This window comes from Pithys albifrons, chromosome 8, assembly GCF_047495875.1.
Source record: "Pithys albifrons albifrons isolate INPA30051 chromosome 8, PitAlb_v1, whole genome shotgun sequence".
NCBI classification, from domain to species: domain Eukaryota; kingdom Metazoa; phylum Chordata; class Aves; order Passeriformes; family Thamnophilidae; genus Pithys; species Pithys albifrons.
Window position 1 is genome coordinate 31,743,618 of NC_092465.1, and position 24,566 is coordinate 31,768,183.

Genomic DNA, 24,566 nt, shown 5'->3' on the forward strand with positions numbered 1-24,566 from the left:
CTGCCTTTAAGAAACTACTCAGTCACCACACCTGCCACTCCAACTCCCAAAGGAAGACCAGCAGCTCAGGCTGGACTTGCTGGATAAACACAAGTAAATACATGAAAGTACAATAGAGCAGGGTCAGGAAGAAAGACTCTTCTGCAAGTTGCTGCAGGAGCAGCAAAACACAGACCTGCTACCAACCAACACGCAGCTGGGACATAACCAAAAACACAGGGGACAACCACCCTCATCAAAACCCAATAAAGGACTCCACCTGGCCTCAATAGCATACTAGAGAAGAACATGATCATGGTCACATCAGAAGGTAATGAAATCAAGAATAAAATTGAACTTCAACAAGCACTCAGTCACTATTGCCACAAGGATTTTCCCAGCAAGTTGCATTTGTGTTTTCCAATACTACAACACTGTTCTTCATAGCAGCAATGGAGTCATATGGAGAGATGACACAAGGCTGATGCAGACCAGGACAGTTGGTCTCATTCATATAATTCTGTTTCCTATCTTGTTCTTTCAAATGTAGCATCTGGAATACCACATATGAGTGCAGCAGGACCAAAGCCACTATGCTGGATAGCAATTCAGTAAAGTCCTAAATACTGCAAGGTACCTTAAAGAGGGATGAATCAGTAACACAGAGATAGTGGAGTAAAAGCAAGTCAGAAACAAAAAAGCTACCCCTAGAATATAAAAATTGTGCAGATTAACAGGAAGCATCTCAGTCTGTGAAACAAGCACACCACAAGAGCCATGCCAAAGACGGCAGCCACAAGGATGGTACCTCAAACAGATAAAACTGAGTTATTACACTGGAATGCCAAATATTTAATGTTTCAGTGGTAAAACAACAAATGCTCAGTAACATAAGGCTGTTCCTGCCCAAAGCAGCCCACAAACTCCACACACTAGAAAATACAAATTAAACGCTGACATCAGAGAAAGATTCTGTTTTGTTGTAAGAACAAAAAGCAAACAAACATCTTCTTGTAAGGAACAAAATGTTGACCTCTGCAAATTTGGGAAGACTTCAAGAAACAAAATAACTGTGGGGAAAAATGTGCAGGGCAGCAGAATAAAGCTGTATCTGACCTCTAAAGGCTGACTTTGGTGAGCCTACACAGCTCCACTCCCCTCCAGACTCCTCACACCTCTCTTGACACTTCCACATGACTCACAAAGCAATAAACCCAGTACAAAAATAAGTTTCAGACTAACACATTCACCACATTTTATTCCCAATCTTTACCATTCATGAGTCACTGTAAATACACATACAGACAGATGTTCCTCTCCCATTTATCTGCATCCCAAAATACAAAGAAAAATTATTGCTGAGCTGAATTGGATGAGTGTTATTTCAACCAACTTAGAAAAAAAGAAAATAAAAAGTCAAGGGAGAGAGTTAAACAGAGTAAGTAAAGAATTCATCAGTCACACACAAACAATTTTATGAATGTATTTAAAGTTTTCCATAAGGTCTGTAGGTCACACATTTTAACTGCACAAACTGCTCCCTGTAACTTACAAATAATCAACATTGTGGGATTTATTTCTATTTGCTAACTGCATTACCCATGAGCCACATTTTACTTTGTAAAGTTAACAAAAAACTCTCATGGGCTTTTGTTACCAATAGTTACAGAAAAGAACTTTTGTGGAACAGCGATGCAAATTTTATCAATGAAAAGTTTAAGAGTTGCAAAAACAATATAATAAACAATTACAGCTTTCTAATGAGATTTTTCTTGGTCAGACATACCTCAGACATTTCCAGACATGACTAAGCTACAAGATTCCCATTTCCAATTAACACATGTGGGTTACCCAAAGAGCCCTCCCTTCCCCCCTCAAAGCCACTCAGCATGAGATTACTGCAGAATCTGATGGTCTTTAGTAGAATATTTGGCCAAAATCCAGCTCCACCAGCCTTCATGCTTATTTTTATAGGCACAGCCTCCAGCTTTGCACTCTGGTATGCAACACAACACCCAAGTCTATTAAACTTTCCATCAAATACACATAAAATTGAACAACAGGTAACCAAGCCATAGTCTGTTCCCTAACAGTTAGGAACACACTTATTGCCCTGTTTGCATCATGGCATGAAACTTTGCTAATGATCTTAAATGACTTACAGTGAACGTGCCCAGGATGATACAAAAGGACCACCAGAGGATCCAGATCCAAACGCTTTGGCAAGAGAAGTTCTTAAGGAGTAGATCTAAAATTTCAAAGGGGTAAATGGACCTGGCACTGGGTTCTCCAACATCAAACATAACTGTGAAAGACACTCAAAAAGACAAAAAAATCTTCTAGTGGAATGAGCTCAACTATCTTGTCATCTTTGGCAATGTGGAGAGATTTTGGCATTGTTCACTGATGGCTCGATCTGACTCTCACATTTCACAGAATCACATAATAGTTTGGGTTGGAAGGGATATTTAAAGGTCTCTAGTTCAACCCTTCTGCAATAAGGAGGAACATCTTCAAGCAGAGCCCATCCCCAAGCTGATCTTGAATGTTTCCAGGGATGGGGGAACTGCCACCACTCTGGGCAACCTGTTGGAGTGTTTCACCACCCTCACCATAAAACAAATTTCTTCTTTATTATCTAGTCTAAATCTACCCTTTTTTGCCTTGAAACCAATATCCTTAATCCTATCAGAACAGGCTTTACTAAAAAGTTTGTCCCCCTCTCTCTTTTTAAGACCCCTTTTTGTTGGTTTACCTACCAAGACTCATTAATACAATCATGCAATGTCTGGCCATCATTACAGCATTTTCAAAGCTATCCATGTTATAGGTCTCATTCCTCAAAACAAACGCTTTTGAAGGTTGTAACTGCAATTACATTTTAAAACTAACATATGTAGGACAGATACAGCCTTCGGCCTGCAGAAAAGTGCTTAGAAACCAACGTTGAGTAAGCCTGGTTTACAGCTGCAGAAACATTTCAATCTGTTCACAGGGCTTCAGTTTGACTTAGTTCTTTAAACTTGGATATAACTTCTGGTAATACGCAGAATGGAGCATGGACATGAGGGATGAACTGATGAGCTATTAAAGGAAAAATTCATTCCTACTGCCCTCTGGAAGGACCCTGAGAGGTCAACTTCTGTATGGAGCTTTTTGGAGCTGCAGATATCTACAGTCTTAGTTAATAAAGCACCAACAGTAGCTCTTTAATAGTGAAATTGGGTTTCCCCAGGATAGTATGCAAATGATAGATTTTACATAGCAAAACAAGCACTACTTCCAGGTATAACAGAGGCTTCATTGTCCTCACCAGAGTTTAAAACTAGAAATGCAAAGCGTAGTTGACATGAGTGAAACTGGGAAGAAGACAGTTGCTGGAAATAAGAAGATAGAGAAGAGTTTGTACTTGAAAATAAATGTGGTTGGTATAATGAGCACTATTCCAAGTGTTACTGTTTTTAAGTTTGCTAAAAGGTGCAACAATGGCATGAAATTTGCAGGGCAGGAGAACACCACTGATAAGGAAAGGAGATAATATTCCTCAAGTGACTTGGTAAAAAAAACATGCAGCATCCCAAACCAAGTAACTTGCACACTTGGTAACAGCATGTGGCACAGGCATAAACATCTATTATTTCCACCACTGATGGAGTGCTTGTTTCAATACTTCCAAAGATCTGCAACATTTCAGCTTCATATTGTGGATTCACACACAGTACCTCAAAGAGCTCGAAAAAAATAAATCACATGATCAAACAAACCTGGAGATAAAAAGGGTAAGTTGTAGTGCAACAAACTACAAGGGAGTGATTCTGGGGGAAAAAAAGTTTTGGTTTTGGCAGCAGTTCACACTGCTCAACAGAGCACATTTAAGTACTAGGCTTTCCCACCTGCAAGGCAAAGGATCCTACATTGCTAGAGAAAAGTGACACCTTGTTTCACCTACCACAGCACACAATGCAGCTAATTACACTGCATGTCAGAGCCAGGCCCAGCCAAATCAAAAACTGGGCAAAATGCATACTTCACTGTCACCATCTCAAAGAACTCTGTGTTTAAACACAGTTGTCAGCCAGCTCATACTAGTAGATAAAAATAAAATAAAAAGCTCATTTATCATTCAAACCAATGCATTTCAATAAAAAAATCCAGTTTTAATTAAGCAGAAACATGTTTTTAAATACTTTGCAATCCATAGTGTTTTACAGTAAAAAAAAAAAACAAACCCAAAACCAAAAAGTAAGAAATCCAAAAAGTAAGCAATCCTTCTTAAGAGACTGTCTAGGGTTCCCTCACAGAATAGCTTTGTATCCTAAACTTTCAAATATGACCCAAAGATTGGACAGGGTGGTACTGTCGTATTTAATCTCTAAGCAAATAGCTCCCTTTCCTTCTCTTTTCCTTCATATTTTCTAGAGCTAAAGTCGAATGAGATGATTTACTATCACCTGTTTTTACTGGAGGCATTAGGAATATAGCATTAACCCTAAAAGTGGTGTGGCATATGGTGATTATACAAGCCACTGACCAGAAAGAAAAAGTTTCTGAATTCCCAAAGAGGCAGCCCCTGCAGCTGTTGAGTATGAAGGACTTACCAGAACTAGGAAGACAGAGCAGAAAAGGAGAAGCCTGATATCTGTCCGTATCAACATCAAAAGTTAACAACAGGGAACAGAATATGTCTTCAAAGAACGGGAAAAATTTAAGACACAAAGTTTTCCAAATGTAACTCTGAAGAGTATCAGAAAGACTTTTTTTGCTATGCATTGTGGACGAAATCTTTCCACAAATACAGGTTGTTCTGGTTTCTTCTCCATTGTTTTAATGGATATGGAGTGTTCTTTTCTAATTTTAATTTTCTGTTTAATTTGTCAGTCAAAACTGAAGAAGCAAATCCGGTGGAGGTGATACAATAGCAGTTGGGTACAACTGTGCATTACCAATCTTAACCTACAGAAATAGGAAGAGGCATGGTTGAGAAGGAACATTATTTGGGAAGAAAGATGTGACAGACAATGAATAGCAGAGGTACAACAGCACAGACTATAACTAAGGGATAAAAGAAGCAAACAGATCCTCCCATACTGGAGGATGGAAAGGAGAAGGTATAATGAAACCATGAAGATTCAAACGCTTAGGAAGAAGAAAAAATATAATCACAATAAAAATTATAAGTGGGGGACGGCTAAATTACAATTAACTACAGAACACATACTTGATTGTATTAAGCTGTACATGAAATTGCTTGCAGATCATAGCTATACTTTGGCTTAAATATTACAGCTTTTGCTCTTAAAAGACTTATCTTTCACCAGCAGCCTTGGAAATTTTCTACAAATCATTGAGTTCACACAGCCCAAGCAGTATAACAGATACAATACTGTGCACATTTTAGCAAAAATGAAACAAAGATGAAACAGAAAACAAAAGGCTTCATTGGAATGACGATTTTTCTCTTCAATCCCTGCCTGTGTTTCAACTATCAATTCACAACATCTCTCCTGTTGATCACCAGTAAGAGAGTAATATGTCTGAAGATTTTGATTACTTTCCAATATACCCAAAGCTCATTGTATCTCATGCAAAATCCAACCATTCTAAAAAACATAACTTTTTTGCAAATTGAGGATAGCAGGCAACATTTAAGTTAGCCTCAGCACATTCCAAGCATGTATTCTATCTACTTCAACTTGCTCTAACATCCTGGAAGTGCCTTCCCTGTAAGTGAATTATTTATAACTGCAATGTCCTCTGACAACAGCAGTACCAAAGTTATTGTCAGCAGCAGTTCTGGAAGTGTTCTTTACGAAAATCAGAGGTTCCCCATGTTGCACATTGGAAAAAAAGAAAAAGGAAAAATATCCCAGATGGGAAAGATCAAATGCAAACAACGCAGTACAGGAAAGACTACAGAACAAGGTTTTTAAAACATCCCTAATACAATGGATAATGTTCAGGCATTCAGTCTATGTGTATCCTTATAAATAAACACATATCTTAAGAATGACAACATAGGTCCCCATAGGATGTTACCTCTTAACAAATACTCACATAGACTTCATTGTGATCAAAGCGCTTTTTCAGATTATTGATGAATGAATCTTCATTAAGCGGCTCTAAGAGAACCATATCTCCCACCCCTATCATGTCATCTAAAAGTGACGTCTTGACCTCCATTTTGGCCATTTTCTCCTGGAAAATAAAGAAACAAGAATAAAACAATGAGTAAAGGTAGCTCAAAGGCATTATCTAGTAACACTACTTAAGGAATAAAAGTTAAAAACCCATGGAATGACACTATTTTAAAAATAGTTTTCCAAGGAACATTCTCAAAGACATTGCATCTACCCAGTAGTCCATACAATTCAAAAATTTAACTTCTAATAGTCAACAATGCCTTCTGGTCCACTATACATTAAATGCAAAACTGCAAGAAACAGGAATGAATATTCCAGTTAGCAGCACAACCAGATTTTTTGGATAATTTCAATACAGTGTTCAAGTTCATGCAAACCCAAGTTTTATCAAAGCTTCACCAAGATCTCCAAACTAGTTTAAATTCATCAATACCCTAATCTGAATTTCCTTCTCACCCTTACTTGCATTTCTCCAACTCCACCAACTTTGAAATGGAAACCAAGTAAGTGAACCCACTCAGAGACAAAAGCCACATTATTTGACCTTAATTCATGAACCCTGTACTCTAGGGTGCCTATATTCCAGTACAGCACTGCTTTTGGTTACTTGAAGTTACCAAATTACTTCATTTCCTAACGAGACTTAATTAAGTCACAGATTTATTTGTAACTTTATTGCTTAGGGGAGCATTTTCATGGGGCAGCAACGAGACTCTGCATCTATATAACTGAGTGGCAGAAGTCAGAAACTGGGGTTAAAAAGAGGACCAGGACCAAACAAAGGAACCGCATCTTCTAAAGGAAGTAATTTAGACAAAAAATTCAAGGTCAGGCCAAAACTTGACACTTAATTGACCCTCCCAGCCTTTTATCCTTCCAGTCCAAACGCTAGAGAAGATTACTGAGCTCCTCAAGAACTCCAGGCAGACAGTTATTGCTTTAGGCTTTCATGACGAGACTGAAAAATGAAGGGATTCCCAGCGGCAGGAGGCAAATGGGGAGCCAGAGTTGAGAGAAGAACTTTGCTGACCACACAAACCAAGAACCAGCTACTGCACAACTACACAAAACAGCTGAACTTCACCAGTCAGCTACAACCTCCCAGCTATAAAATGCTACCAGGCTGTCCTTGTTTCCCCTCCCACTGCAGCATGCTTTAATTCAAAATAGTTTTTCTTGTTTTCCAAAATGCCATTGAGCAGCTATTATCTTATACAATGTGTTACCTTGCCATAGGAGCTCACCATCAGTTAACTAACTTAAAATAAGCAAAGTCTTTTATCTCTTCCTTCTGCTCACAGCCACTAAGTTACATGTTATTTGATGTTTTCCAGCAGTGAGTGACATTTGAGGAATATTAGATCAAAACTTAAGTTATGCTTGATGTTTTTCCAAATTCAACGAAGAGAAGTGCAGCTCCACAGGCAGCTGACGGAAGTGCTACAACAAGAGACCCAAAACCTGAACCAAGCCTGGGAATTACTAGAAATTCACATGGAAATGCAAAAACAGTGCTGAACTATGGTAACCAACCAAAGCTGAGTCAACTCTGCTAAACAAACAAAAGAGCAATTATTTTAAACAAAAACACTGGACAAATATTTTTGTAGAGAAAGATACTTTTATTCTTAAGAGTTCACCTCTCTGAATCACCAAAAAATTTTAAACATTTACAGAATCTTTTCAGAGGTATCACTTCAACTTCTGCATCCCATTAAGACAAATTCTTTCAACTACCAGTCTTGTTTCAGAGACCTAATTACTTCCCATACATCAACTAATGCTCAAATAATTTTTGAAGGCTGAAAAAACAAAGTCCTTCTCAAATATGGAACTTATTAAATATTGGGTTTGTGGCCAAATATATAAAAAAGCCAACACAAAAATCCTAATAAGGGCAATTCCAACCTAAAATTTAGGTTCTAAGTAGCATGCCTGATCTACCATTGTGAAATTACATCCCACCTACCACACTTCATGCATCATTGCGTAGGAATTTCAAGACCAAGGGCAGCCAAACCCATGAGGAATATTCATGTCTTCCCAAGCTCAGTGGCACAGTTTGCAGAAGAGGTACACGAAGACACTACATCTATTACTATAAGTTGGATGAAAAAGTTGTATACAAATATTATGAATATATTTGAAACGTTCAGTTTTATGGTCAAAGGTTCACTTTCAGCTTGTGTTTTTCCACAGTACTATGGTTACAGTATTTCCATTAACCTGTGAGTTAGAAAATAACAGAAACATAAAAGATGAACAAATTGGACAATACGTGAGACACCTTGTTTAACACTGACTGCTTAAAATCATTTGCGATAGCTTAGCCTTTGCAAAATATTCACTAAAGATTACCTCATAAGCTTATGTAAGATTCAAGAGTATTCTGCCTGCCAGTGTTGTTAGCCTACACTTTGTGGAATCCAATCGTAATCCCAGCTCTGGTTTAGGTAACAACAAAAGAAAATCCAGTAGGCTTGTGGGATAATTTGGTTGCCTATCTAACACAACAAGTGGGGGAAAAGCACTGTTAAGAAAAGCCAACAATGTCTAAACATATATTATACAATTAGATAGAACTTAGAATAACTGAATGTTATCTACTAGAAGAATTTAGTGGAGGATCAATATATACAGCACTTTCAAAATACCAAATACGAACAGCACACTACACACACACACAAAAAAATAAATAATCAAACCCCGTTACATTACATGGCAAAACTTCAGAGAAAGCTCAGAATCAAAATCCAAATTCACGTTCAAGTATTTGTATTTGTCACATACTCAAAGATGCCTTGCAGCTGGAAGTCTTTTACCATCAGCACTAGTGACAGAACACACACCAGTCTGGAGAGCAGTACAAAAAAGTAGGTGGCTTCTGCCTGTGCATGTATTCACGCACCTTTAAAAAGATTAATGCTTCTCAACAATCATTTTCAAGAGTCAGACCTATGAGAGGGACAGGACCAACACCTGATCTCAGTGCCTAAGAGCTCAGGAGTGACCGAAGCCACAGCTGTGCTGGTGAGAGAACAAACACCAGGAAACAGGAAATTGGGTTTGAGGAAAGAACCATTATAGCTCACGTCCTATAAAACAACAACACTTTTAGTGATTTTTCAAATGAAGACTGCTGAATGGTGGAAGGTGGCTGGAGATACTGCTGTGAGGCTCTAGTTTAACTGTGCTATGATTTCAAACTGGAAATTCAATTTAAAATAACGTAAAAATGTAAGTGGTACTCCCTCGATTTACCTAATACCTTGTTTTCATGGGTGTAACATCTCCTTTTCTGTTCACATCAAGAAAAACAAGTGTATTAAGATTACAGCTGCAAATTATTAATTTAGCAACAAATCAGCTCAGAAAAAAACCCTAAAATTCTAATGCTTGTAGTCTGCAAATCAGGTTGCTTCTCCAGCATTCCCTGATCTCTCCCACACCCACTTATGACTTGAGGCTTCTCCCACATTTACCTTTCTTATCCCTAAAACAAAGACTGGCAACATTTCAGAATATCTCCATTCTCTCTAGACAGTTGACAAATTTCTTCTTCCTCTCTTTGGTCTTATATCTAGGCCTTAATTCAACGGAGTGAGAACATTCTCTACATGTTTCCATTCTCATAAAAATAAAAAAGAGATTATTCAGTAATCCTTCACAGTTTGATCTGGTTTATGTTGGACCACATGCTCAGAAGAAGTGCTGGGCAGGCTGTCTTTAAAATGCTTTTAGCCACACACCCCCACACTACAAAGAGCCTTTTAAAACAGACTGTTGTATCTACTCCTTGCCATTCCTGGGATTACCATACAGCTAGGCCAGTTGAATCTATAACCTTCCTGTCCCTCTTGGCCACAAGGATAGCAAATGAAAAAATCACAGTATCCCACAGCCACAGAAGTCTTATCATCAGCCACTCTGAACAATAGCTAATGAGAACTATAAATAGAAGATGATAGACAGAATAGGTAAAACCTCAAAACCTTGTACAACAAAGTGCACACATTCTCTGTGGGGGAAATGAAGTAATGCCCTGTTATTGGCATACAGCACATTACGGAATCGGCCAAGGTTTTCCACACCACCCTCAAGCAGCAGAACAGCAACAATTGTCAGCAGCTTCCGACAGCTGTGCAGTCTTTAGCATACACTTAGCATTTGCTCCATAGGAACTATCACTGGATGCAGAGATGGCTGGCTTAATTTCTTTTGTGGCATTGTAACAAAAGGACAATTTCCCTACCATCAAAATTGACTCAGATGTACTCACATATGCTTCCAGCTCTGACTACTCAAAAACAAAAAAACCCCAAGCCTTTGGTTTCACTGTGACCAACTCACTATAGAAAATAACCCCCTTTTTTCTTTTGTAAGTCTTAGCAGGGACAATGTGCATCATCAGTAATTCAAACAACAGAGTTCAAACTGATTTCATGTTCCAGGTCTGATCCTGAGCCCCCATCAGGCTGTGATTATGCTTTTTTACTTGTTCCCTGCTTTCTCTGTCAGGGAGCAATCAGCCCATACAGAGTGGGGACACTGACAGGTCACTGCTGCAAAAATCAGCCACAGACACAGTCATTACCTGTACAAAACAAAACCAAACGGGACTGCAGCCATCTCATACTGCTTCATGACAAGCCTAAGTACCAATTTAGCAGGAGGCAGGATATAAATTTATCCTGTTCTGCTGCCCAGTACATCCTGCGTCTCACCACCCTTTGACTGCTGCCCAGAAAGTGCAAGTTCATTGGAAACACCTTGTGCTGGTTCACCAGGTAAACTGAGGCAGACTGTGCAGCTGAACTACTACAATGCCCTTTTCACCAGAGCTAGATCTCCCGACATCAGCATGCATGAAAAAATGTTATCATCCTAAGGAAATCCTTGTTTTCCCTCCTGACCCCCTAACTTTTTAGCCCCTGGTGCTTCAGTGTAGCAATGGCCCCAGCACCTCCTGTCTCCTGATCAGCTGTGGCCAGCCAGGAATACCTGCCCCCCCCCAGCTGTGACTGCTCACAGGTGTTGCTCTGACACTATCAATGTGGTGAAGAACAGAGTATGCAGCAAACAACATGATATCGCAGCTCATGATTTCTTCCTGCGAGGAAATGGACTTGAGAAGTCTGACAGACCAATTGCAAGGAGGAATGTTAATAGATATCATAACAGCAGTAAAAGCACTCAAAGAACTAAAATACTTCCTCTGACTCTCCATTTTCCCTTTTGGTTTCACCAATTTCTGAACAGCTTCTGAATTCCTTTTCTTCCCCACAGTCCTACTGAACCAATCAGTGTTTTCCAAACTGAAAAAGTTTGTAATTTGGAGCTTTTGAATTAGCTCGTGTTTCTTACATCTTACCTACCAAGCAAGTGCTATTATATGAAGCATTGTGCAACTTGTCTTTAATTTCTGTGGGCACTGAACATTAAGCAAGTGTACCGGATTCCTTGAGTACTTAACAACAAACAGCTCTGGTGAATTACCAAAGTAACATGCGGCATTACGGGGTGCATTTGTATTAGGACCGCAGGAATGTTTGCATTCAGCATCAGCTAAATAGGAGCAGCCCTTTAGCAACATCAGATTAGGGCAGTTTCGCCCCAGTGACTGCAATTTAGATGTCAAAAGATCTGACCAGAGAATTCCATAGGAGAAACGAAAGCTCTGGCCTCTGCTACCAAACACCAAACGTTTATCTAAAGATTAGGTAATTTTCAAGAAAGAATCAGGCCACTTAAGGAACTGTTGAACAAACAGCTGCAATCACATGAAGCAATATCATCTTTTAAATAGTGTAACAATGAAGACTTGACTGCAATTTAGAAAAACTTATAGTGTGATAATTAAGACTTCATTAGGACATAGACAAAATGTTTGCTGGGACATTATATCCTCCTGACATAAACAGTGACTGAAAGTTTCTTCAACAGGACTCAGGTCCTTTATAAATGCAGAGAGGGGTTTGGTTGTTGCAGTCCTTTAGGTTTTGTTAGGTTTTGTTGTAGGGTTGAGTTTTTTGCTTTTCCATCAGCTTGGTTACAACCCACATTAAGCAGTAATTAGTTATTAGTCCCCTAAAAGCGACAGAGAGCCTCTCTCAAGCCTCTATTCAGATTATGATGAGACTACACACAACTCTGGTATCATGTAAAAGGTGCACAGTACCTGGCCACAAAACCAAAATCACATAAGCCATGTATGCAGAAGATACAACTTTGCCCTCTTCCTCCTCCTTAAAAAAAAGACTAATTTGTGAGCCTGAGGGAAGGAATGAGGGCCTGTGTTTGCATTTCTTTAAGTCTACTTTTCTGTTGGTTTTTTCATACCAATTTGAATAACATTAACATCGATATTACCTGCTCTAAGAGACCATGGGGTATATCTATTTTACTAGTTCTACTTTACAGTCCCAGCAGTACATGTCTTCAAATTACTTTAATAATTATTTTGCAACCACAACACAATAACTGCCACCAGTAATCGCACTCAGGGGTTGATCTATTTCCTAAGTCAACTTGCTTCTTGCTTTAACTCAGCTGTGTCGGTCATACAGTTATACTAGGTCTTGGGAAAAACATTTGGGTCTTTGAACGTTGCTAAGGCACTCTTCTTTAGCAGCTGTTAAAATACAACTGAAATGTGCCTGGTACTTCATTTTTACCCTGCAATCATTCCTTTGCATTTTGGACTATACTGACAGGCTTTGAAGGATATGGGTGTGGAGTAGCTTTTTCTGTAAATGGTTATTTTGGAGTCTGAGTGGGGTTTTTTCCTTTTTTTCTCTCTTTTTTTTAATTACTTCAGTTTAATGGGGAAAACACCTTGGGCATTTTCAATGCATCTGGAAATAGATCTTCACTAACAAGGCTGTTCGCAATCCAAAATTCTGGTTAAATTCCCACTGACTTCAGCAGAAACAGGATCCATAGTGGTTTCCTACATTTAGGCTTTTCTTAGTCACTGGCTAACCACAGAGTTATAATTGCTCCAGGTCCACATCTACAGAAAGGGTAAAATAATCAGGGACAAAGGTGGTCTCTTTTTGGCACATACCTTCTTGCTAAGATATCCTTGAATCTTTTTCAAAATAAGGAGCAAAGTGTGACTGCAAAGCCAAAAGCTGCCAAAGGTCCTGCCTTCTTCCCCTAAACCAAAGACTAGACTTCAGACTGACAGTATTCTTCAGACATCGTGACTTTTCAAAAGTTGTCAGTACAGAATATGAGCACATAGAAAACACTCTTATTCTAAAGAAACCCACAAAAAATTACCTTTACTATTTGATAGTCAAACTCCACTAAGCAGTGGTGCCCTTTTAAACTGATTATCTTAATCTTTCAAGCTGCCGCTTAAAGTTTTCTGCCAATTTGGGGGGAATCTGCCCAATCCAAAGGTTACGTTTGCATAGCTGTTGCAGAACAGGGGCACAAAAAGCAATGTAGCATTTATTTATTTTGGAGGATCTTTGTTGTTTGTCACACACCAGTAGCTTGCTACCACACCAGAGCTTGCATTCAAATAATCTCCCACAAACAGATCCTCACAAAATACTACTTAACCAGCCCCCACAAAGTCAAATCACTTCGTTCAACTGAGGTTTCATTCCTCTGGGAGCAATCCAGCAGGCAGCTGTAATAGGGATCTTTCATTTATACTTTTATTGTAATGGGATTTTTGCTTTCCATTCCACACAGCACGTGAGCAGAGAGCAAGCCTTGCTGCAAAAGAACTGCTCATGGTGGAGCAACTGGAGCAAACATTAATTTACATTGTTGGTAAGATGGGTACTAAGAGATGTCTTAATACTACAGGGTTAAAATACAGCGTACACAATAATCTCCTCAAACGCTTCGTGCGTTGCCTGTTAAGCAGTCAGTGATAAGCCCTGAAGATACGCAGGATATGAAACAAAGGGCCAAGTAACACAACAGCTTCACTCCACAGAACAGCAGAAGGAAAAGCAGTCCCAGAAAGTCACTGTAACAGTCACTGAACCAGACTTCAAACTGGGCATAGACAATACAAAGCTAATCAGGAGCTTCAGGATATCCAGATCCCAGGAGAGGCACTGGGGCCCCCATCTACCCACCATCAAGCCACTGACAATATCTGAGCATACCCATAGCTCCTGGAGCAGCGGGGACACATCTCACAGAGTCACCCACACAGCAAGGCCTAACTTTCCATGGACCCCTATTCTCTTCCAAGCAGTCAAAGTCTGGGTAAAGCCAAAATTTGTACAGCTGAAAGCACTCTGTGTTTCCACACTATCCCCTATGCTTTTCCAGGAGAGGTAAACAGGAGGAAACAAAGCCACCTGAACACCACCCCAGGGATCTTATTCTTGCCCATTGCAATTTCTCCTCCTGAAAATCTCACTGAGATCGGAATGCTTTTAGCCTAGCATTTTACAGAAATAAGACAAATCAGGCCAGTGGTACATCTCTTGGTCTATTCATTTACTCTCTCCCACGTACCTAATGTTGAATTTCATTCAAAAGGACAGAGGAGTAAAGGACAACTGAACAAATGACTTTCCACATCTGTAAAAGCAAGCAGGAGAGGAGATTGAAGCACAAGCATCCCATCAGAGACATGGATTGCAAGGAGAACAAACCCCTTATTAAGTACCACAGAGCCATAGCAGAAAAATTGTTCCACAAAATTCCCCAGCTGCAGAAAAACTTCAATTGGAAATTATTACTTCTTCTAAAGTCAATCCATCATAAGAGAAAAACCTGTAGGATGTCAGACTTGATTAGTCTCATTTCTCCCAGGACTGGCTGCCAAGGTAAAACAGTGCAAGGTCTCACCCTACCATTTGCCATCACTGTTTATTCTTGCACATCAATATTTGTCCAGCAAAACCCTGCTATTTTTTAAAGAAGAGAAGGAATAAAAGAATTTGGATGCAAGTGTTGCAGGAAAAGGAAGCATTAGTTGTCCAAATCAAAGTTAAAAAAGCACCTATTTCAAGGAAGAGGCAGCTTAGATAAATTACATGTACTCTTTAGCCATGTTTGTTTGTCTCAAGCATCGAACTATATTTACAGTTTTTTCATTTTCATTCTCAACAGTCATTTTCATTGGGTACCTGAAATTAGAGGATAAAAGTCCAATTTCTAAATCAAGGCATCTCCGGCTATTCCTGTGCATCTCTTACTGAGAAATATTTTTGACAAAGGAAGCAGTTTGTGAAGTTGCATTTCAGCACACAGTAATCACTCTTCTCCAGATGTCCATGAAATTAGGCCCAGCAGACAGTGTTTTTATTAACAACTAGAATCATAAACAGAGAATTTTCAAATTAAATATAGCACTTCACAGATTTGTAGTGAGGGACACCTTCCTAAAACATCAGTAGAAAGCACCTCCCTCCCACAGAAGGAAAACAGCTGGTCTCATGGCAGAGAAACTCAACAAACACTCACAGCTACTGAGTTTTCCCTTGCCTTGTTTCAGCAAGAACTATCATCTGGCAGTTTTTAGGATGCAAAATAATTTATTCACATGAGATCCAGGCAAGCTTCCCCTGTTCAAGAAGTCTGTTACAAGGTACAAGGAGCTCCAACTCTACTCTTGCTTGCCAAAAGATTTTCCAGGATTTCTCCTGGAGTGAACTTTGTTTAAACACAGCCCTGCACTCTTTGATCACTGAAGGTAATCTCCAGAGCCCTTTTAACTCCCGCAGTCTGACAGCCTGTGAGCTGAACAATGGCAATAGTAGCTGTATCTGTTCTGCATGTTCCAGACGACTGCCAAACCCACTGTATCCTACAGTCATGACTACTATACTGCACTACTCCAGAGTGCAATTTTTCAGCCTTCTATTGTTTTATGATATAGTTCTTACAGTGTGCCTAATTTCTAGCCTAAATTTATTCATAATCAATATTTGTTCTTCTTGATTTTGCCAACGCTAGTGGGGTTTGGGTTGGTTGGTTTTAAAATTTAGATGTGTTTTCTCCCTCACACAAAAATATTTAGAGAGGACCATCTCATGAACCTCACTCCAAACAATGCATAGCCAGTATTGCTCATTTCCCTCTCAGTGGCTTCTCCATTCCCTTTGCCATCCCAATGTCTCTTTCCTGCTCCCTCTCCTATTTGAGCCCATCTTCAACAAGCAGGGTTAACCAAGGCAACACAAAGGATTCCTGGTACATCATAGCAGCAGTATTTCCCCACCACAATGAGGAATATTCCTTCATAGAGAGAGCGATTCATTTTCATTTCCACCCCTCCAGAACTGTTTTTCCTTCTCCAGAGTTTCCCTAGCAATTAGCACTTCCCTAGCTTACCCTGCACAACAAGACTGAACTGCTCCATCAGTCACAGACCTACTCTCATACATAAAAGCTAGGTCTCCAGACACACAAGTAACCAACAGGTTACTGGTTTAGCTTGTAGATTTAACTATGCCCAAAAATAATCTGCCTTTCAACCTCACCAGCTTCCTGCCGACCTCTTTCCAAGCCTCTCTTTATGAAAAGGTAGAGCAGGTGGTATTTCTGCTGCGAGTTAGACATCCAAGGTATTCTTTCACATTGGATAAGTATGAGCTCTGCTAGGAAAAGCTTTTCCTCTGCCCTGAAACACAAAAGCTCTATCAAAGTTATTCGGTGGGCAGTGAACTGATTCCCAGAATCCCAGAAGAAATGGCTCCTCTTCATCTCTTGACCAGTTCTCACCAGTGCCTCTATGTTAAGATGTTTATTTGCTTCCCCAGAGGAACAATGGAGAGGACTAATACCAACTTCACTCCCCTCAACAGCTCTCCTAAAGGCAGAACTAACTTTCGCCACAATGCCATCCAAAGAGGCCTTAAGAAATAAGGATTTCAAGGATACCTCTTTGATGTAAAAGGACACCCTTAACTGCGCTTCAAATTGTTTAATGCAAAGGCATTAAAATAAAGGGAGTAAGTGCAGGTTCTCATGCTCGTGCTTTCCCAAGATACAGAATTCAAAACTTCATCACCCACTAGCAGCCTCGTTTCATTTCTGAGGTGCAGGTTCTCAAAGGTTAGTGGCAAGGATTAAAGCACATTATCAGGACATTGCATATGCACTCCGTTGTGCATACAAACTGGTTACCTTAAGACCAATCTTGACAAAGATCTTCAAACACCAGGGCGCTCTTGTAGGCACAAGGAGAACAGAATCCATAAAGAAAACAAATATTAAAGAGTAGAAACATTTCAGGATGTGATGAAAGATTTCAGGATACCATGGCTCTCTACCTGTTTTTCTTTCCATTGTAGTAAATCCTACAGTTTAATTATTGTTATTCATAATTCACAACACCCCACAGTAGCATTTTAGAGCATACAAATGATAAAAATCATGGAAAATGACCAAAAAAAAGAAACAGAAAGCGAACAGCAAGAGAGTTCACATACAGAGCATATTTGTGGGCCCAGGAAATTTGTACCAGTGCTGACCAGGCTGTGGTCTCTGACTTTTAAAAACTGCTTTTGCTGACAATAGGGAAAAATGAGTCTTCTCTTGCTGCCTGTATTTAGAAAGGAAGGAGCCACAGAATCACAGAATATGCTGAGTTGGAAGGGACCCACAAGGATCACGGAGTCCAGCTCTTAGCTCTGCACAGGACATCCCCAAGAGTGTCAGAAATCTACAGCAAGTCATTCTGATAGCACAGCACCCATCAACCCTTCTGTTACTTAGCATCTGTTCCTCTTAATTATCTCCTCTTTTTCTCCTCAATACATGCTTTTACTTTCTTCCTGGTATCTTTTCCTTTCATGGTCCTCTTGCCCAACAGCATAAGGACTTCTGCTACTCTAAGACCCTTGTAAGGGCTACTGCCTCTACAAGGCACAGGGAGAACAAGTTTATTAGTATACCCACACCAAAGCAATTCTGAGGCAACACTGCACAAAGCCAAGCACAAGGCAGTTACCTAAACCCCAAGATACACCCAGTACCCACCTCTGCAAAGAAGAAAACCTTTGAGACAGTAAATGTTTCTCGCCCTCACTCCTTGGGACTCTGGATATTTGGATTCCTTATCTTGAACCTTCATCGTGTTTGCTGGAACGTTAAGTCTGGTCACTTAGGCTAGAGGCCACCTCTCCCAAAAGCTGGAGCACTAGTGTGTGCCTGTATCTTGCACTGGAGAGAAAAGATGTCGCTCTTGCCTCTGGGGCTCATTATTCCTGTTATACCGCCTGCATGGGTTCCTGAGCTGTTTTGCATCTGAAAAGCAGACTTTGCCTCCGAAACTGTATTTTGAAACTCTTTCCCACTGAAACACTTCCATCACCACAGTGACTGCTATCAGACTTAACATATATTAAGACATGGATATAAATTCACTTTCTGATACCAAATGGGAAATTTCCCAGTAATAAGGAGTTGAGAGAGGCAAAAATATCAACTTTCTGTAGTTTTCTCTAAAAGCTATGCCACTAACAGAAGAGAAGGGAAAAAATTAAAAATGAGGTTTCCACAGTGTTTTAACACCAAAATCTAGATTCATACACACCAAGAGACCAAAACTTTCACAAACCACAAGCAAACTAGAGCCCAGTTGTAAAAGATGAATGTTTTGAGATTAGTGCTCAAACCCTCCAGGAAAGATTCAGAAAAAGAATCTTGTTGCAGTTCCAGTGTCCTCTTTCACAGCTACTTCACAGCACATAACTAAGAGTTGTAGAGCTTTCCACTATCCCATCAGCACAAAACTTAAATATTTTACTTTTTTTTTTTGGGGGGGGGGGGGTTTGTGGGGTTTGTTTTTTTCATTCTAGGAACAGCAAAACAAAATTAATGTTATTCTTTACTACTTCTTTATGACAAAATATGCCTTGATGTTAGTTTATACATCAGAAATCAAGCTCTGGTTTCCTGCTTTTTGGAGGATATGAATGGAGAGGTTACATAAGGGTGTAATAAGAGCTGTTACTTCCTTTCCCAGTTCAAGAGAAAAAACTGTGGATCAGGTTACAGACTCGAGGGCTGGTCATCACTACTGCAGCCTTCCTAAAATTTTTGCCAGTAATCCCCCAACAAACAGGCGAAGCTACTTAGAAAGCTCTGAGAATTTAAAAGACTGTGTACATAGCTATAAGGGAGGGAAAAGTCTTTATTTTCGTCTTTCATCACACTCAGGAGATTTCCCCACACTTGATACATACAGTCACTTAAGCCACCACTTTATTTCAGTTTGTTCTTCATTAGTACAGTGAAAAGGATGAATGAAATATCGGGTAAGATTTATAGGACAGTCTGATATATGAGCTATGCTAAATAAGCTTAGCAGTCTGACAAAGCCCTGAACTCTGTGGGGATGTCAGCGTTTGTCCTAGCTCAGACCACACAAAAGGAGGGAAAGCAGTGTCCAGCCTGGCCTACATGAGAACCAAGCTGTTCTCTGTCCCACTGGCACTTTCTTCACCTTCCTCTCCAATTCCCAAGCCACCACTATTACTGCTGCCGAAGGAGGATGAGATCAGACTCCAACATGAGGAATTTCTGTTCCCACAGAGCTCAGAGAAACCAGATGATCTCAGAGGATCGTGTGAAGCAAGTCCATGACACTTCCATGAGGCAGAGTATCTCCTGTATATTGCCAGCAGTTTCTTAAGAGTGCACAGTGGGAAAAATTAATAGCTGTGCTTGTGTTTCCAATTTCTCTCTCCCACTTCCTTCTCTCATTTGCCAGAATTTTATTTTCCCTTCCCTGAGAAGCACTAGTAGGCTTGCAAAGTACATTTGCCCTTCTAAAGGCAATTACATTAAGTCTTGCACAACGCTTCAAAGGGCTACCACGAAGAGCTAAACTGCGGCCCCTGGCATCATTTTCTCAGTGTTTGTCCCCACAGGTGTGATTTAACAAGGCCTCTTACCAAAAAAAAAAAAAGGGAAAGAAAAAAAAAGCACGTTTCTGTGATTTAAGATGCTTTTATGAGTCCTTTCACCTTCACCCTGCTGAACACTCATCTTGTCTGTGGTGCCCATACAGAAGTTTTTAGATGTCCAACACCACAGAGGTGTTTCAGAAACACCTCCTTTCCTAAGGACATGGGGGAACTTGTGGCAAACTAACACATCAGTAATTGCTACATGACAACATAAGCGGTGACCACTTATGTTACTTTGGGAATAACGGGAATGCTCCAACCATTACACCTTCACACAGAATCAGACCAGAGGAAGCATGTTGCATTTAGGCACTAAATTGGAGATATTCTTAAACTCAGGCTTGGGATAACTGGAAATAAAAGCACATGATGAGAAGAATCTTGTTACCTTTAATATGTTTAAAAGCAGCCAAGTAGTGAACTGTACTTTAACAGATGGGCTGGACTATTTCTGTTCTCTGTTCTTTTACACTGCACACTTTTGGGGAAAGCCTTGTTTCTGACACAGGGCTTGACAAAGCGATGATTCATCCAGGGAAGCACGGGCAGCTTGTTGCCAGCCTTAATTCACAATTAACAATAGGACAGACGGATATGGAAGACTCATGATTCGACACAAAAACTGCAAACTCAGCTGTTATATCTGACCTTTACGTTTTCCAGTGGTAATTTCTTATCTGGACATATTTTAAATAGCTTCTCTAACATAAATTTTAAGAGTAGATAGCTTTTATTTCGTTACTGTTAGGCTTGTCCTTAGGAATAGTGGTCCTGAATAAATACATAGCAACTGACTTAATGACATGGTCTGAAATTCCAAAGCCTTAAGTTACTCCAAAAAGCAAACAGCACGTGTGTGCACAGACCTATGAGCACATGGGTACGACGGGCAAGAAAAGTGAGCAATGGACCTCGGCACTTCGTGACTGAACCACACGCCCCACTCCCTGTGGCTCTGCTAGGAAGCCCATTGTTTTCCACAGGGGAGTCTGGCCACTCTGAGGAACAAAGGGATGCCCACCCCAAAACACAGCGGCAGCAGATGTCCCACACCGCATCCCAACAGCTTCCATGGGCGCAGACAGACGGTCTTGGTTGGGAAGCTACACCAACCCGTCCCCTCGGGGAAGTTCTCTGGGACAATGACCCTGCCCTGGAAAGCCCTTCTTCAAGTCTCTCCTCCAAATGTTACCCGACAGAATCCATCATCCGGTTCCAAGTTACCAGCATACTTCCCACGGTCCTCCCGCGCCCCACATCCGAGCCCGCTCTTTTGAATTCAGCAAAGTCGCGCACACACGGTAATTATTTTAGACAAGAAGAAACAGATGCCACGGTCCCTTCTCGGAAAGAGCACGCACACGCACACACTCATATTTCAGGGGGTGAGCCCCGGACCGTCTCACCGTGTGTGCGCACCAGCGTTCCTTCCTAAATGCAGCTGCCCGAAGCCCGCAGCCATCCTGCACATGCCAAGGAAAGATACATCGCCCGCAAAGCGTCCCGAAGCCGCAGTTCTGCCCGGGGAAGGGACGCCCGGAGGCGCCGTGGCTCCCGTGCTCGGCACCGACCCACCTTTCGAAGGAGCCGGCACCGACCCCCCACACCACCACCCCAACCCGCCACAGCGCCGACTCCATCCCCATCCCGCCGGGCTGCCGGAGCGCCCCGGTCCTGTAGAACAAAGGGAGCCGTGCGGGCGCCCCGGGGGGAGCTGTACCTCTGCCGCCGAAGGGCGCTGCCGCCGTCCCGCGAACGCCCGACGCCTCCCGCCCCGAGCCGGCGGCGGACGCTGCCCTGCCCTGCCCAGCCCTGCCCAGCCAAGGAGCCGGCGGAGCGGAGCGAGCTCGGGCTCAGGCTCAGCCCCAGCCCCAGCCCCGGCCCCTCCCCGCTCGCCCGCAGGGGCGGAGGCGCCGCCGCCCGCCCCGGCCCCGCAGCGCCGCCCGGCGGGGGGTCCCGGCGCGGCCCCCGCAACCGGCACGGCACGGCTGGACCCCCCCACCTGCCCTCCCGTGCCCCGCCCGTCTCAGACCTCCTCTCGGCACCTACAGCCACACCCCGCGCTCGGGTCTTACGGCTCACCTTAAGCCTTGGAAAACTCAGAGAAACTGACTCACAATTAACTTTTGTGAATTATTCACAATTAACTGTTTTAGAATGAAACGCAGTAGCACCTCCCACTCGATTTCTGCAATGGTGTTTTTCAGCACCTCCTCAACTGAATAAGTATTTAGAGCAAGCTTTGCATAACATATCTTATCTGCCGAATCCTGATAAGCACATGAGCCATCAACAAAGGAGCGCGATTGCCCCATTGTGTGAAAAGAAAGGGGAATAAGAAAAAAGCCCTGTAGGGCTGTGTTCATACTGCGTGTCTGGGACTGAGGGCAAGGGACAGAAGATTCTCCGCACACCCCCATGAAAACTCCCCGCCGCAGGGAAGAGACGGAGTGTGTGGATCTGTATATTACACTGACATACTTGCTGGCGAAATACCCCGTGTGAAAAGTTTCACGGCTTGTGCTACTTGTTACTTTCTCATATTTGCAAGCAGGCTTTTTCTAAGCTAGCTTTTTAAACAGCAATAAGCTTCCATTCAGCCTCAAGCCAAACCCACATTTGCTAGGTAACAGTGGGAAGAGGACCTGAACTACAGATAGACAACAAAACTCCTTAGCATGTGTAAGAAATCCAGCTTATATCACCAGATTTAACATGATCAGAACCACACAGTAAAGATGGAAAACGCATTCTGAAAGCCTTTCTCATTGAAATACTTCAGATATTTCAAAGTAAATACTACATTTTTGAGCTACACCTGAGATATTCCTTGGTAGTCCTTCTGTTTATAGAAAGAGATCATGTTCTCACAATTTTTCAAATCTGTAACTATGCAAGTGGTGGAGACAGATTTCGGATGAATCCCAGGAACGAAAGCCCTGCAGCCCTGCTTATTCATAGATATATCACTGTTTTGTTATTGGTAGATTTTCAGCACAGATGCTTAGCTCCTAGGATTTGTCTTGCCCTTATTTTTTTATATCTGTAAAATTAATGACTACTTTCATTAGAAGTGGTCAAAAACTACTTCAACAAAGTATTTTTCCACTGAAAAATGGAAGACTTGGTCAAAATTCAACAGTGACAGTTTGATGCAGGTATTCTGAGGAGGATAATTTAGGTTTGGGGTGGTCTGAAAGAGGCACAAGCAAGAACCATTCCTGAGCAGAACCACGATCCTGTCCTTCCACCCTGTTCTCCGTTCAGGTGAGTGCTTTGCTCATGACTCAGCTTACTTTCTGGGAGATAGTTATTGCATTCTTTCCCAAATAATGAAAGGGGGTGGAAGTAATTTCCTTCTACTCCAAATCTAAATGAAACCTAAATTCAAGTTTCAGTAAGGAAAACAATTACTAAGCAGTCAACACTATTTATCAACAGCACAGCCAGAACAGGGAGCAACATCACAAGACAGTGATTGCAAACATTTCACTGAGAAAGTCTATTTCAACTTCACACATTAAAATTATCATAAATTGCATGACATGAATTATCATTGTATGGCCATGAAAATACAAAATTTTCTACCTGAGAAGTTAAAATTCTCCATTTGATCCAAAGAGAAGTGTCACACAGAAAAAAGTGGTACAGCTTTCCTTTCATGGTCCTAGAACTGTGCTTCCAAAGGGGTAACAGTGTCTCCTTCTCAGGCGCACTCTTCATGCCCATTTGATGCTTAGATTCCTGTGAATAAGAATGTCCATCTGTAAAAGTTTGTGGTATTTGGTAGCATTTATAATGCAGGTAGTAATAAGCATCTTTTGAAACTGCCTTGTCCTCCAGGAAATGAAAAATATCCAACGTTTTCCTCTAGCCTTCCAGCACTCCATTTCTGCCTTGTTTTCAGGTCTGTGCAAAAGAAGGTAACTCATTATCCATCCCTATTCTGGGGCAATTTTCCATTTTCAATATAAAATGTGAATTAGCACTCTGTTGCCATATCTTACATTCTTTGCTTTGTAGAGTAAGAGGAAGAAACATCAGTCTCAAAACCTGTGTTCTTTCCCTAAAACAAGTTAGTGTAATGTAACTCAATCTAGAATATTTTTTCTCTTTTTACTACATCTACTGGACTACCTTAATTACCACTGTTGTAATCTGCAGCAAAAGAAAAAAAAAGATCTAAAATAAACTAAAAGACATGCCTGGTCACAGATGATCAAGCAAACACTGAGAATTATTTTCTTTGAGATATAGCTCACTTCTTAAAACCAAACAGTACACCCTGGGCCCTATAAGAGTTCAGGGATAATCAGTATTCAACACACATTTAGGTCTCTCAAACATTAGGTATAACTCAGAGAATATTTAAGGGGAATTTCCAACTACTGAATCATTAAATATACTTTCGTTTTAGAACACAGATGTCGTTCTGAAGGGGCACAGGCAGAGGCTTTGTTCAGCAACAGCCTACAGCCATTTCAGAGAGAAAACGGGAATGTGGCTGCATCCCTGTTTTGCAGCTCTCACAACTCACCAGAAGCTGTGG

The 24,566-nt window shown here is 41.1% G+C and overlaps 1 protein-coding gene across 3 annotated transcripts in view; it reads right to left on the bottom strand.

The window, feature by feature from the left end:
- MYO1B (myosin IB) overlaps positions 1–21,819 on the bottom strand; it is a 109,124-nt gene extending 87,305 nt beyond the window's left edge. For all 3 annotated transcript variants that reach the window (XM_071561608.1, XM_071561607.1, XM_071561606.1), the window contains exons 1-2: positions 21,738–21,819; positions 6,034–6,174 (exon numbers count right to left, since the gene is read on the bottom strand). In XM_071561608.1, coding sequence (XP_071417709.1) covers positions 6,034–6,168 — 135 coding nt within the window. In that variant the 5' untranslated portion in view covers positions 6,169–6,174; positions 21,738–21,819. The remainder of the gene's footprint in view (positions 1–6,033; positions 6,175–21,737) is intronic.
- Positions 21,820–24,566: the final 2,747 nt, after the last annotated feature.